Source organism: Aethalodelphis obliquidens, unplaced genomic scaffold (assembly GCF_003676395.1).
Source record: "Aethalodelphis obliquidens isolate GAN/ISIS:26980383/991018 unplaced genomic scaffold, ASM367639v1 scaffold63, whole genome shotgun sequence".
Taxonomy (NCBI): Eukaryota; Metazoa; Chordata; class Mammalia; order Artiodactyla; family Delphinidae; genus Aethalodelphis; species Aethalodelphis obliquidens.
In genome coordinates, this window is record NW_020838007.1 from 3,865,308 (window position 1) to 3,880,869 (window position 15,562).

General features: G+C 48.8%; 1 protein-coding gene across 1 annotated transcript in view; it reads right to left on the bottom strand.

Annotated features, from left to right (window-relative positions):
- The window catches only part of GNAL (G protein subunit alpha L), a 71,654-nt gene extending 65,575 nt beyond the window's left edge, over positions 1 to 6,079 (bottom strand). The window contains exons 1-4 of the mRNA XM_027088692.1: positions 5,817 to 6,079; positions 5,513 to 5,585; positions 4,788 to 4,842; positions 4,401 to 4,520 (exon numbers count right to left, since the gene is read on the bottom strand). Coding sequence (XP_026944493.1) covers positions 4,401 to 4,520; positions 4,788 to 4,842; positions 5,513 to 5,585; positions 5,817 to 5,958 — 390 coding nt within the window. The 5' untranslated portion in view covers positions 5,959 to 6,079. The remainder of the gene's footprint in view (positions 1 to 4,400; positions 4,521 to 4,787; positions 4,843 to 5,512; positions 5,586 to 5,816) is intronic.
- Between the last annotated feature and the right edge of the window lie 9,483 nt (positions 6,080 to 15,562).

The window sequence follows — 15,562 nt, forward strand, 5'->3', positions numbered from 1 at the left end:
GGGTAGCTTGTACTTCTGACAAGGAAGCAGGGTACCTGAGTGCTTCCTTAGACAGTAAGTCCTCTTTCCTCTTTGTTTGCTGTGGCCTCACAGCACTACCCTGGCGTATTGGAATTTTCTGTTTATGATCTGTCTCTCACTATATGGCAAGACCTTCTGATTCATCGCTATTCTGTGCTCCTAACACTTAGCAAAGTGCCTGGCACATACAGTGTCTCACTGTTTGGGGGCTGCTGGTGATGGAGACCAGGCAGGGGTTACCTGGGCGGGCTCTCACCTGGGCTTCTGTAATCTGAGAGGCAAGGATCGCCCCTTGGGGACAGCTGAGACACCCCCAGGCAGGCTGGGAGGCGTTGGGGACACTGCTCAGATCCAGCCACGGGTCTGATCTGGGCCCAGGTGGTCTGGCTCTGGCACCACCTGCCACCCCACCCCCCTGTGGTTTCCGACGGTGCCTGGTGGGGTCCAGGGCAGATGCTGGGGGTCCCCGTGGGGCTGCGGCCTGGGCGCTCCTACCTGACTTGTACAGTGGGCTTCAAAGGCTTTTTGGGGTGGGGGAGCGAGAGGGTTCAATTGCTTAAAATATCACAAGGAAAACCACTAGCCTGGATGGTGTGAATCAGGATTCTGCGTATACTCCCCAAAGGAGGGGCAGCTGGGAGCCACCGGCGCTGGCACCTGGCAGGGCTCCCAGCCCATCGCCCTCCGCAGCGCTGCCCCAGGAAGCCCAGCTCCCACTCTGTTGTCCGCCGAGTGGGAGGCCTCTTGCTCCAGGTCACAACTTGCTCTGAAGTGGAGCCAAGGCCCACGGTGGGCGGGCAGGCTCCCGGGGAAGGCCAGGTCCACTCTGGCGAGCTGGCCTGCACCCCAAGCAAATGTTTGCTGGGAAGAGTAACGCCTGCTCTCCGGGTGTGTGACCACATGCGATTCTGATAAACGTTCACTTAGGAAATGTGTGGTGATAACAGAGTACTGACTGACCCGACCGCTTTCACATTTCTCACTAAGCCTCACTTATCCACTGACCCTTATAAATGCCAGCAAAACACACTTTTAAGGGAGCTAATAAAATAACCACATTTTGGGAAGAAAATACCAAACGAACAAGTTAGTACTCCAATTTAATCCGTCAGTGATTTTGTCTGGTATTGTGCGAAGAGTTTTGGGAAGTGCGGGGGCAACCACAATATTTTCCCACTTTGTAAATGATCAGGTGATGTGCGTTCTCTCAGGACCACCACCTGAGCCTGTGTATTTCCTACCGCTTCCCGTGTCGATGAGCTGGGTGCACAGACGGGGTGCCGTCCCAGGAAGGGGTCCCGGGTGGAGCCCTGTCCAGAGCGGAGGTGATCTGGCGTACTCATGAGCAAAACGCTGTGAACAGGCAATGGCCAGTGAGCCATCCCAGGCCACCCAGGCTGCCCCGGTGTCTGCCATCCGGACTGTCACAGGAGTCACCTCTTCCTCCCCAGAGCCCGTCTCCGCCAAAGGCCAGAGCGACCTTGATAAAACACTCAGGTCACGAAAATCCCCTCTGAGAGGGCTCCAGAGCCCTTCCAGGTCGGGACAGACCAGGCCTAAGAGGCCAGTGAGATCTGTGGCCCTGATGCTGGCCCTGACTTCCCCCGGCACCATCCCCTAGGCAGGCCACCCGCCAGCCTCACTCTTCTTTCTATAATCCAACTGAAATTCAAGTAGGAGGCAACGTAAAGAGTAAACCCAAGTGTGACATTCTTAGAGGAAATTCTTAGGATTCTACTAAGATACTGTAGATTTTTCATTATAAAGAGTAATCTCACGTAGAATCTCAAATTCTTAATAATAAAGAAGAATCTTAAACATTCTTCTAAGTTTTCCTTCTAAAATTAAATAACTCTGAAATTAACTTTTAATGATAGGACATATTTGGTTCAAAAATTGTTCTAGATCTACAGGAAAATAAACAAGATCCTCAAGGAATTGGATTGCGACACAGACTTTCTCAAGGATTTAATCCAAAAAAAGTACTAGACTTAGTAAATTCGTGTTATGTTTACTACTGAAATACTTGAGTTAGCTCTACTTTTATGACTTTTACAATACACATTTTCTTTAAACAAAAGTTAATTGTCTTCAAAGGTACCAAGTGTTATTAGTATATAAGTCAGAGATTTGTCTTAATGTCACTCTTAAGGGGATCATCAAAACGTAAATTCAAGAACTATTTAATCTAATGATATAAGTGATGAATATTTCAGAGTACTATAGAATAAGTGTTACTGAAAACTGTGCATATTAAAACACAATTTTCAGGAAGAAAGTTATATATTAGATATTAATTTCCTCATTTATATAAGTATAGGCTCAGTTGTAAACATAATCTCACTTGACATGGACAGAGACACATATGACAACAGAATGTAGGTTTAAAAACTACCAAAAAAAGTATTACCTCTGAAAAAGTATAATTGCATTTGCATCTGCTGGTTCCCAATTCTCTTTTATTTTATTAATAGTTAATTACGATTTCCGATAATCATTTTTTTTTTTTTGCGGTACGCGGGCTTCTCACTATTGTGGCCTCTCACGCGCAGGCTCAGCGGCCATGGCTCACAGGCCCAGCCGCTCCGCGGCATGTGGGATCTTCCCAGACCGGGGCACGAACCCGTGTCCCCTGCATCAGCGGGCGGACTCTCAACCACTGCGCCACCAGGGAAGCCCCCGATAATCATTTTTAAGTTGCCTCAACATATCTATATGAAAATACATGCCTTCAATGCAAATGGTTTCTTGAGTTTTATTTTTTTAATTAAAAATCATGCTATACCTCAAAAACACATTTGCAAATTAGGTGCTTTGGATTCCTTAGTAACCCACGTGGGAGTTACTGGATTTCAGATAGAATCTGGGAGCTCTTGTCACATGTGAGTTTGTCATAACAAAAGAAAGAAGATGTGACAGATCGATACATCTTGATGCTAATTTCTCTTTATATGCTAAGAATAACTTTTCCCTTCATCAGAACCACATAGGAAATGTTTTATTATGACTTTTAGGCAAGCATGCAGGACAAAATTTAAAACTCAAATACATGTCTATAAATGTATAAATCTGAAGTTGAATAAGAACAACCTGATTTCAGCTAGGACCTTGCAGTCTTGGGTGACTTTTCCAATATGTAAATCATCACAGTGAGCTGGGAGGACCCAGAGCTCCAGTTGGCTGAAGCACGGCTTTGGCCCCCCATCGTCTCCTTGAGCCCCCTCCACACCACTCAGTTGAAGACACAGTTAACTAAAAAACACTGTGCCTGCCACACCAACTGGCATGGCCCCCTTTTCTAGGTAGTTCACCACCGCTACCTCTGTCTTTTTAGAAATTCTAGGAGTTTCACTGGCTATATGGGAATGCTTATCAGAAACAAAAATCACATGAGAGGATGCAAAAAAAGCTTTAAAATGTAATTCTTATCCGCCATCTGGATACAGAGCCTACAGGGCAGGTGTGTTCTACTGAAGGGGAGGGGAGGGGGCACATGGGCCCATCTGTCTTACACACTGGGTCCTGCATCAGCTTCCCTCAGAAAAGAGGATTCTGAGAATGAAAAATGTCTCAAGACCACCATGCCAGGCAGTGGAGACTTTGAAACACTGTTTTGGAGGGGTACACATGCACACACACACATGCTCTCTGGGCACAATTGTTAACAAAAATGATTTTCTGAGAAATTGAAAAACTATTTTCTCCTTCAAGACATGTTTAATCAAATTACCAAATAACAATATTTTAAAGAAACGTACGTCCACCAAACAAGAGAAAACTAATATTCATAACACCCTTTCGCATAAGCAACATTGCCATCCAAGTGATTAGAAAAGCAGCCCTAAATCCTGCAGATCTGAAGTAAATCACATTTTCCCAGGATACAGTCAACATTCAGAAGTAATCCATGTATGACCTACAGCTGGCATGCGCCTCTCATTTGAGCTGAAGGATGCATGTCTTTTAAGAGTGAACTGAATTCTGTTCTCTTACTCCCAAGGATGCAGTCACATACCATAAAGCCTTTCTCTCTGCTCGTGTAATTTCTACTTTTTTGTTATCTGGGAAACGGCTTAATTGTTGATTTAGGAATACACAGAGGAAAAAGTACTACCAATATTTCTTAGAGGTATGCTGTCTCCCTGATCATCACCCCCACCGATATACTCATAAAAGCATTTCTTACAATCTTATTGTCTTTAATATTTTTAACACGTTAATATTTGGGTATGGAGGGAAGCACTTCTCCTAAGCAGAGAGCTAGATTTTGAAGAAAGTCAAAGATGAAATAATATTAACATTGGTTCTCAGTAAGCCACCTCGTTAAAAAACTGTTCCACCGTGTACCATTTAAAATATTTCAGTAAGGATTTACTTACCTGGGAATATTCAAAGTCAGTGATGGGGGCTATGCTCTTGATATAGTCTGATCGAAACTGGTTTTCTGGGTTGGCCAGTGGAACTGGGGGAATTATAGTACTCATCGCCGAAACAATCGTCTAAAGTGGAGTGAAGGAAAAAGATACATGGATAAATAAACCATTTAGGCTCCATGTGTGGTAATCTAGTGCATAATTTCTGTCTACGCAGTTTGAGGGAGCAGAGGGTGCAACCTTACTACTGAACAAATATTAAAAGAAATTCCTGGGATTTCCCTGGCAGTCCAGTGGCTTCCACTGCAGGGCGCACGGGTTCAATCCCTGGTCGGGGAACTAAGATCCTGCATGCTGCACGGCAAGGCCGAAAAAAAAAAAAAAATTCCTTACCACAATAGCATCCTTAACGTTTTTCCGGATGTCCAGAATTTTCTGTTTCTTCTCCCTGTATGAAAACAGAATGGTTATTAATTAACTTTACACATTGCCCCAAATCAGTTGAGTGGGATTTTAAATTCCCAGCTGCAGGGGGTCTACAATGGTACTACCTGAGGTCAACATTAGCCCCAGGACAACAGTGCAAAGTTTTTTATGTGGAAAAGGAAAACATCCACCTTTACTGGTTTGGACTCTAAACAAACGTGCACACACCACAATCTCTAGCTCTAGACAACAACACAGGTTTTACGTAACATGGCAAAATCATCATGACTATTGCATATAAACACTACAGGGCTACACCTGTAAATATGTTTTATTTGAATCTATCCATATGTTGATTGAAATAGATGCAGACAAATGATATAGAGAGAAGTATACATAGACACATTGGTTAAGTGTGCTCAGCGCAACATCAATAATGCAGATCAATACCTCAAGAGTATTTAATAAATCATATATTGTTATTTTATTTTGATGTAGACACTGCCAGAAGAAAGATTTGCCTAAATATGCCAAATTCAACAACTTACTTCTATATCCGCCCCCCCCTCCCCCAAAAGGTCGACTCAAAGATCAAATTAACTGTTTAGAGAAAACACTTTGGGGAGGCCGGGAAAGCAGTGACAAAATGTGCATGCAGTTGGGAAGCAAACCCGAAATCGGTCATTTCTTACTCGGGATTAAATCCATTGACGTGCAGGATCCTCATTTGTTTGACGATAGTGCTTTTCCCAGACTCACCAGCCCCTACAAACAAACAGAGAGAATGCTGTGATCTGTGGCCGAGGACCGTAGCCATCTCTCACGCCTACCGAGACTGAACTAGTGTCCTGCCCCCACGCGGGCGTTTCCAGGTGCGCTCTTGCTATCTGCGGGGGCGCGGGCCCTGCCCGCCCGGCCCTCTCCGCGCTCCAGGCCGTGCGCCCCGGGCCATGCGCTCCGCTCGGGCCGTGCGCCGCCGCGCACCCCCCGCCTTACCCAGTAGCAGCAGGCGGTGAGTCGCTTTGTAAGCCAGGCGCTCCTTCTGCAACTGCTTCTCGATCTTTTTGTTGGCCTCACGTCTTTCCTTTTCATCGACGCCCTGGTCTTCTGGCGTCTTGCTGTTGCCCAAACACCCCATGCCTGACCGCTTGCGTGGACGTCAGGCGCAGTTAGGAATTGCACAAAAGTAGAGAGTTGTAGGTGTGTGTGGATCCTGCGGCGGCCCCTCTTCCTCGCTGCTGAAAGAGATGCTCAGGTCTCTCGGTGTTTTCCGATCGCAACAGGCGTTTCTTCTCCCTCCCCCTCCCCGCCGCGAACTCTCGACTAAGAGGACACAAGGAAGACGCGCGGAGCCAACTACTTTTTAAAGACACTTGTTTAGAATTATCTGCTGGATAAACAGCAGTGAGCGGAGACGGGGCCAAGGGCGGCAGGACCGCCGGAGCCAGCTGGGTGGCGCTGGCCCTCCCCTCGCCCCGCGCCCGATGCGCTGCCCGGGGGTACCCCGAGCAGGCACGCTCGGCCCGGTGCCCGGGCCCCGCCGGTGGCGGCCGAACGCGGCGCGGAGGGACGGAGCGCACCGGGTCCCCGCCAATAACTGCGAACACCCGCTGGCCACCCGCGCCCCATCCCGGGTCCGAGCCCCTAGGGCCTCTCCGCGGCGGGGTGGGGAGCCGGCTCGGGGGTGGCCAGGCCGCGGGTCCCGGGGTCTGGAGGGGTGGCGGCCGCCCTCGAAGGGCCCCCGCGGAGGCTCACCCGCTTGCGGTCCGGACGCGGCGCGCGGCTCCCTCGCAGCCCGAGCGGCACTAGGTCTGGGCGTGCGCTCCCGGATCCCGCGCCGCCTCCGGCTCCCAGCGCGCGGGGCCTCGCGCATGATCATGCATATTCTATAAGGGGGAGGGTCCGTGCCGGGCTCGGGCACCCCGCCTTCCCCCGTTACCGTTCTAGACGGTTCCAGCGCACCCACGCCGCCTCCCGCAGCCTCCTGTGTGCCTCCCGCCCCCGGCTCTCTGCGCGCTCTGAGCAGCTTTGCTACTTTTCTGGAAGACGCCGTGGCCCCGAGCCTGGCACCGCTGCCAGAACCAGTGAGGGCGGCTGCTGGTTTCCACCTGTTGAGCGGGTGCCCGTCGCTCCCCATCCGCGCTGCTGGACGCGGGGGGCGCAGAGCCGTGACCGCGGAGGTCGCCTCCCGGTACGTCGCTGGTACCAGTTTCGGGTCTCCAGGCCAGGGGCCCTGACGCCGCCGTCAAGTCCCCACTCCCCTCCGGCTCCACCGTATTCCCTCACGGTCATCGCGCCTGGCCTCCTGCACGGACCGTGGTCTCCGCCGCCCCTGCCCCTGCGCCCTGGGCCCCGCGGGCCTCACCCGCCTCCCCGCTCTCTTCTCCTCCCTTCTCTACGGATTGTTCCGTCGGGCGGACAAACACGTTCCGTCCCATTTGACGGCCCATCCTACAGCCTCAGGCCCTGCGTCAGCCCCGCCGTGTCCTTCTGCCCACAGACCGGCTCCGAGTTAAAACCAGGATCTGACTCCCTTTGCCATTCCCCACCTCCCATTCACGCCTCAGGTCCCGGCACCTAGCTTCGGCCCACCTGCTTCACTGAAATACTCTCACGGGGTCATCAGTGGACCCCCGGGGTCAAACTTCATCCAGGAACTGTGGTCTTTACCATCTCTGACCCCCCTGGAGTCTCTCCGGTCCTTCGGCTTCCCCGACGTGGCCTTTGGGTTTCCCGCCCACTCTCTACCTGGAGAGGAGGCTCAGACCCAGCACAGCCCTTGTCCCCTTAATGCCCTGCCCTTGGGGGCTGACTGCCTCCCCCATCCTCTGCACACGCGGCTCTGACGACGGGCCACACAAGGCCTCCAGCCCAGCCCACCCTCCTGACCACCAGTGCGGCAAGCACACCTCCACCACCGTGCCTCCAGGATCTCCTCCCCGTGCCCACCCACACCTCCAGCGCGCTCCTCTCTCTCTCTGTGAATAAGGCCCCTGATTTTCCCAACCAGAACATGGCAGTCATTCCTGACTCCTTTTCCTTCTTGCAAACCCAGTTACCGTATTCCTTTGGGTCCGTTTCCTAAACATCGTTCCTGTTCTTTCTACCCCATCTGCTGTTGCCATGGTCACTGTCCAGGCTGGATGTCACAAGTGGCCTCCTGCTCACACATTCCGGCCCACCTGCACAGTGCTGCCACAGTGACAATGCAAATCTCATCACATCACTGTCCCCACCACTGCCAAGCCCCCAGCCACGGTCCATCAAGACTGGGTCCGTGTAAACTCCTCAGCTTCAGCTCTCATGTCCCCCCTTCCTGGCGCTGCCCCAGCCCCCCTTTGACCCCTTGCACATGGACACCCGAGTGCCTGGCTTGGGTGCATGCGCTGCTTCACTCTCTGCGAGACGTGTGGCCCCTTCTTCACTTGACCAACTCTTAGTCACCCTTCCTGCCTCACCACTGCTTCCACAGTCAGGGCCAGGCCCCCTTCTCTGTCCTCCAGTATCTCACAGCACCTACACTATAATGGTTTGTTTGCTGCTCTTTCAAATGTCCACTGGACTCGAGACCCAGTGAGGGCCGGGGCGGAGCCTGCACTTCACACCTGCTGGGCTGTGCCCAGTTCAGTGCCTGGCCCCGGGAGATGCCCCTTGAGTCTTTGTTTGATGGATGAACAAATTCACGAAGGCCAAAGATAACTCCCGCTCCAAGTGTGGGTTCTCATGAAAGGAATTTGACGACCAGATTTTAAATTCATAAAATACTTGTCCAGTTTAGTACTGTATCCAAATAAGAATACTCTTTAAAAAACAAAAGCAGTAGTGTCTCTTCTTGACACAGCAGAAGCAAACACGCAGTGCCATGCCATATTCTGAGCTGGATAAGAGTTTTAGCTTGTGGAGGGACACTGTTTAGCACTGTTGTGAGGCCTCACTCCTTGTGTTAACACAAGCATTCACCTACGGCAACATTCACGTGGCCTGTTCGGTGGCTGACGGGGCAGTCGGAGGCGAGAACAGGTGTACAAAAATAGAGTGCGGTGGGATGTTTTAAAAGATTTGTCTCTTTTTTTAATGCCAAGGTTTCTATAAATTGTTAGCTGGAAGAAAAGGGGACAAAACAAATCCCACCAAACTTATAAAGGGAGAAAAAAGTTAGAACCTGGAACCCTGAAAACATAGCAAAAGGTTTTCACTTGTTCTTATCTAGGAATTAGGGTTAAAATAACTCGTTTCTACGACTTATCCAGTGATTACTGGCCCTGGGCTAAATCCTTTCCATGGAGCAATTTATTTAGCATTTGCAATAACCCTAAAAGGAACTACTGTGACCGTTATTTTACAGAATGTTAGAGGGTGCATAAGAGGTGTGTCTGTGATCTAAACCCTTGCAGCCTGGCTGCAGCGTCTGCACTGTAAGTGCACAGAACACTGCTAACTACTCCAAAACATAAAAGCTACGTGCCTACAAAGCGATGCAACCTTTCTGATGAGAAATGCCAAGCCCATCTTTACATAGTCTATTATCAGGTAGGAGCTCAAGACACTTTAAAAAAAAAAAAACCCCAGTCACCTGGCCTTTTCCTAGTCTGGTCTGGGAAACCGATCCTCATTTGAGTTTTGAACCCTGGGATCAGAATCCAGAATCCCTGCTGGCTCACCTGGAGCGCGGGAGCGGCGCTGTTGGGGAGCAGCCTGGAGCTGGCAGTGCCGGCATCTGTCGCTAGGCAACGGCAGCGCAGCATCAGCACCACTCGCACAGCGCACACCCACCTGCGGAGGCGAAGGGCCGCCGGCAGCGCGCTGCCAGCAGAGGGGGCGGCCGGGCGGGGGACGCCCTGGGCAGCAAGAAGGGTTGGGAAGGCACAAAGTTTGGGGCGAAAGGGCAAACGTAAAACAAAGTGGTGTTTTCCTGCTCTTGTTGATGTTTAAGACAAGGTGTCTCAGAAGTCTTAGTGCATTTGACTAAGTGCATTTGAATTATTTGAATTTCTTTTGTACTTAGTTTTGTGAATTTTGAATAACAATTTTGAAATCTGTTTTTGTTTGAGCCCCTCCGATTGAAGTTGGCAAATGTCGAAAAGATCACAGCTGTTCTCTGGTTAGCTGGACCCAAGTCCTCGTTGATAACAATGAGAACAAAATTTGTCTCCCGTTATAAGGAGGACCTCCGCAGAAATTTAATTAACAAAATGAAAAATTCAAAGGAACTGTTTCACATCACTACAGGCCTGGATCCAGGAGATGCTGAGCCAGTTTGAAAAGTGACTAGAATGCTGTCTGGCATGAGATAGCGGACATATTGAATTTAATTTTTAAAAATCAATGTTTTAAAACGTTAATAACTGGTCTAGCATTTTATACTGTAAAGGTTAAAACTGCACTCTAAGGCATTTGGAGCAGGTACATTGAAAGATTTTAAAGAAGAGGAACAAAGCAGAGTGGGAGAACCGAACCCTCACTCAATGCAGTGACCAGGCCGAAGAAACGAAAAGCTGCGCCCAGTTTTGTAAACAAACTTGGTGGAGCTGGAGCCCAGGCGGTTGAGTGGCCTGTGTGCACACGGCCCTCGTGCTGCTTCCTGTCATTTAACACCTTGCAGTTCGTTGTTTTCTCTCTTTCCTTTCTTAGTGTCTCGGTGGAAATGGTCTGTGTGGATTATTTTCATTCTCAGCAGCATTCTCACCCCACGACCTAATCACAACACACTTTAAAAATCTTGTGAATTTTTTTTTTACATTTTTAAATAGAAAAGTAGGGAAACGTTTTCAACATTCCCTTTCTGTACATAGCACTCTGCAATCAAATATTTTAGAATTTACTGAATTAATTCCTTTTTTCCCTACTCCTACAGCAAAGTAGTATTAAGGAGCTTTCAGAAGTACCATCCAAAAAGGGTAGGGATGCAGTCTTTTTAACTGATGGCTTAAAAAACCCAAACAGCGAATGAGTAGGAAAGGTAGGTTAGCTGTCTTTGACTTCACCCTGTGTCCAAAAACCCAGGACTGAAATATCCTCATTGGAAGATGCAACTCAGTGCCGAAGACAGGGGTTTAGTTTTGGTGTGAAAACGCGAGGTGGTCACTGAATACATTAGAAAGTAGGATGGTGGTTACCAGGGAGTGGTGGACGGGGAGGGGGAGCCAATGTTTGAAGGGGGTTGGAGTTTTAGTTTGGGAAGATGAAAAATTCTGGAGATGATGGAGGTGATGGTTACACAACGAGAATGTACTTAACCGCCACTGAGCTGTGTGCTTAAAAATGGTTAAGATGGTCAATTATACGTTATGTATATTTAACCACAAAAAGACAAGAAAAAAATTTACATTTAGGGTCCTCATCATGACCGTGGTTGAAGACAGAAATCCTTCTCGCCCGTGATTTCCCGCTATTCGTTTTGAGGCTTCCGATTACAGCCACGTGACTTCAATTCCTCCTTTACAAACATCTACTGCAGTTATAGTTCTGACCAGCAGGTGGCGATGCACACCCTGGAGTCAGAAGGAGGCTCCAGGGGAGCCTGTAAAGCGGTGAGTTTCCATCATTCACTCACCGTAGAGCATTTTTTGAATCCTACACACACGTAGCCTTGAGATTACAAGGACGAACTCGACCTTGTCCCTGATCGCAAGCAGTTTAATCGGCTAGGAGGGAGGGGCAGACGTGCAATCAAGTCCTCGGGATTCTGTAGAGATTACAGTGGGAGCACATAGGGGTGTGTAGTCAATTATACAAGTGAAGAAAAATGTCACTTCCTTCCTTAGAGCGATGTGTGTTAACCTTTGTAAGTCACCCTTCGTCTTATTTTTAAAAAGACACTGAAAGGTGCTCTGTTTCTAGTGGCTCATCTGATCAGATCATCGCAACAGCTACAAGATTATCCACACTTTGCAGAGAAGGCTGCTGGTCCGAAGGTTCCACAGGGGCCTGATGGGGGTGGAGCTCTATCTGATCCCAAAGCCTGAGCCCTTTCCAGAAGGAACTTTGACTGGTGGGAAAAAAATCGCACCGTTCTCTCTTCCAAAACGAGAAATCAAACAAGCCCACCTCCTTGCTAACACAGGCAGATTAATCTGCATATAATGACTGATGAATTAATTAACTCTTCACTCAGTTGCCTTAGCAACTGGTTTCTTTTAGAATTTGGCTCACAGAGTGTAAAGCAACAGTTTCCCTTGTAATAGAACGTCAACCTGTATATGAAATTAAACAGAACATGAACTTGCTCCATCATAGGTGGGAACTACGGGCCTTTCCCAGGAAGGTTGCACGGGCTCTTTCTGAAGCTCGCGGGCTGTGAACAAGGGAGACAAAGCCTAGGAATCGTCTGTATTTCCCGTTCGTGGTTTATTTGCTCATTAAGTAGGAACGGTTTGATGAATTTAGACGACAGATAAATTCAAGACTGAAGTTCAAAAGGGAGACTCTGAGTGCAAATCCCAAACCCTTAGGTGCGTGAATGACAGGACGGGGCAGGTGGACAGGTGCATTGAGGTGGTTACTGAGAACCAGGATTTTCAGAGAGAAAGAGGAAGGACAAACACGGAATGGCGAAACGCAAGGCACGCCCATGGGATGGACTGGAATTGTAGCGACCGGAATGAGCTCGTGATGTCTAGAGTATGTATGTATGTGTCTGTGATTATGTGCACATACGTGTGTGTGTACACTGTACACCTGTGCATGTGCCACATGCATCTATTCCCTCATTCTGTCTGCTGAAAAGACCCAGGCATTAGACACGCCAGTGGCAGTGAGCGCACCTAGTGCCCAGGCCTTGGTCTTCAGTATCACACAACCCAGAGGAGCCAGGCCTCCTCAGAGAAACGGCAGATTCCGGGGTGGGGGCAGGGGAGCCACAGATAAATCTGGAACATTGTTATGCCAGAAAGTAGGAAAGTGCTTTCAAATGCTGGGGGCACCTCCCGAGAACACAAGACCAGACAGAAGGGGCTCCTATTTGGCCAAATCTGGGATGATTTCAGCACCAAGGTATTTAAGTACAGGAGTGACTTCTAAGCCACTGAACAATATAGAAATACCATGTGTCCATGCCAACAACAAAGAGATAAATAAAGGGGGGGGGGGGAGAAGGGAACATAACATCAGTCATGGAGAAGTGAGAACCCCTCTCACTCATTTCTTGGTTCCTTTCCTTCCTACCTGCTGGCGAGCTGGATTTTGTTTGTGTGGAGTTTATCATCAGTCTCCCCGAGTATTTATGCAGTGCTGATGGCATGGCCGGTGTTGCCCCAAGGAGTCACGACTCACGCTCTCCGGCTGTGGGTTCTGTTAGGGATGCTTCTTTATCCCCAGGATGGCCGGAAGTCAAAGTTGTCAGCAGGGCAGGGATGGGGCAAGTTTTACGTGGAGAATTGATTACAGGCCGGACAAAACTAGAACCAGTGGTCGTCAGGAGGTGGGGTGCCCTCCTTGGGACAGAGATGGCGGGAACAGTCATGCAGAATGGACAGGTGCATGACCTGTCCGGGGATGTACAGCATCACACAGGCACACAGAACAATTTTTCCCAGGAGAGAAAAGGGACCACACAAAGGAGGCGCCGCTTTAACCGCCACTGGGGGATGCTGCCGCGTGCAGGTGTGTGCAGGTGTGCGCAGGTAAGGGCCCTGTCGGTGGGGTCCCCCCCTCCAGGGCCCGCTGTGCCACTGGCAGGGCATCCTTCGCTTTCAACTCTCGCCCAGCACCACCACTCACACCTGGGAGCTCAGTACAAGCCGGTTTCCCCGCTACCCACCCGGCGGCCAGTGCGGACCGCGGTCCGGGAGCAGCTGCTGCCCATCCATCGGACTTCCCGCGCCGCAGCGCCACCTGGCGACCGCCACAGGAACGACCGGCCGCGCGCACCTGCCTCGCCTCGAGAGGCCCTGGGTCCCCACAGCCCGGTCCCAACTTCGCTTCCTTCCCGGCTTCTTTTCTCCTTTTCTGTTTGCAGTATCTCACGTGTCAGTTAGTCAAAACTCACAACGCGCCTATTTCAAAATACACAACCTCCCCTACCCATCCCTTCCCTCCCTCCCCTCTTCCTAAGGCCGCTGTTTTCCACCCCCACCATGTCCCTGTATTTCTGTGTTTCTGCTGTTAAATTATCCTGTTCATCATAAACTATCGGGTTCTGTTGATTTCACATTCACGTTGATAAAACAGGGTTTCAAAGTATATTGACATCTTAGAAAATTCCACATACCCACCCTCCATAAATATGTAAATGTTGGTAAGGTCCATATCTAGAAACTTGGAATTAGACCATGGATAGTGCAAGGCAATTGTACACGGCAATTAAAATTATAAAAATAGAGGCAAAACTTGACATTATTCGCTATTGAACAGATATTCTGCAGGTTAGGGTATAAGGTGCAGAGTTACACGTGGTTAAGAACAAAAGGCTCCAGCAGACAGAATATTTAAGAAACCACTGCAACGCAACAACAGAAAGACAAATAACCCAATTACAAAAGGAACAAAGTATTTGAACAGACATTTCTCAAAGGAATATGTACAAATGGCCAATCGGCGCACCCAAAGATGTGCAACATTAGTCATCAGAGAAATGCCAAGCCAGAGCACAGTGTATACCATTCCACGCCCACTAAGATGGCTGTAATAAAAAAAAGATGGACAATAACAGGTGTTGATGAGAACGTGGAAAAATTGGAACCCTCACATGTTGCCAGTGAAAATGTAAAGTGATTCAGCTGCTTTGGAAAACAGTCTGGTAGTTCATCAAAAAGTTAAACAGAGAGTTACCATATGACCAAGCCATTCCACTCCCAGATATGCACCCAAGAGAAATGAGAACATATGGTCAGACAATAACCTGTACACGAACATTCACGGCAGCATTAGTCATAATAGCTAAAAAGTGGAAACACACATTTTAGCTATTATATCTACCAACTGAAAGAACAGATAATAAGTAACAGGTGGCAGATCCATACAGTGGACTTTATTTGGCCATAAAAAGGAATGACGTGCTGGTCCATGTTATATGGGTGAAAACATCCTGTTAAGTGAAAGAAGCCAGACACAGAAGACTACATATTGTGTGACTTTTTACACAAAACGTCCAGAACAGACAATTCCATAAAGAGATAAAGTGGATCAGTGGTGGTCAGGGGTGGCAGGGGGAGGGGTGAGTGCTAAGCGGCAGGGGGCTTCTTTTTGGAAAGATGAAAATGTTCTGGAATGAGGTAATGGTGATGGTTTCACAACCTTGTGAATACGCTAAAGATCTGCTGAGTTGTACAGTTTTTAAAAGGGTGAATTTCATGGTATGTGAATTATATTTCAATTAAGAAAAGAACAGATGGCAATCTTTCTGGGTTGGAATTAAAATGCACGGCAGGATTTCCGCGTTCTCATTTCTGTTTTGTCAACGATAGTTTCCCATTTATTTTATGCCAGGTTCTGCCAGGTGGCATGGAGGTTTAATAGATAAACCAAAGTGGACATGACTCCCATAGGATACAGTCTGATCATGGATTCCAGGTAAACTTATGAATGTCCATAGCAGAAGGAAAGGTATTCTAAGGGAGTTACATATAAAATGAGCAGACACTTCCAACAGAGGGGATCAGGAAAGGCTTGGAAGAGGAGGTAACACCCGAGATGACCTTTGAAAATGGGGGAGGGGATTCCAGGGGCAGAGGACCAAGGGAAGCCAAGGAGCCAGCGAGCAGGTGGCATAGATGCTTTGGTGTGGTGGGTCCACCTGTGTGTAG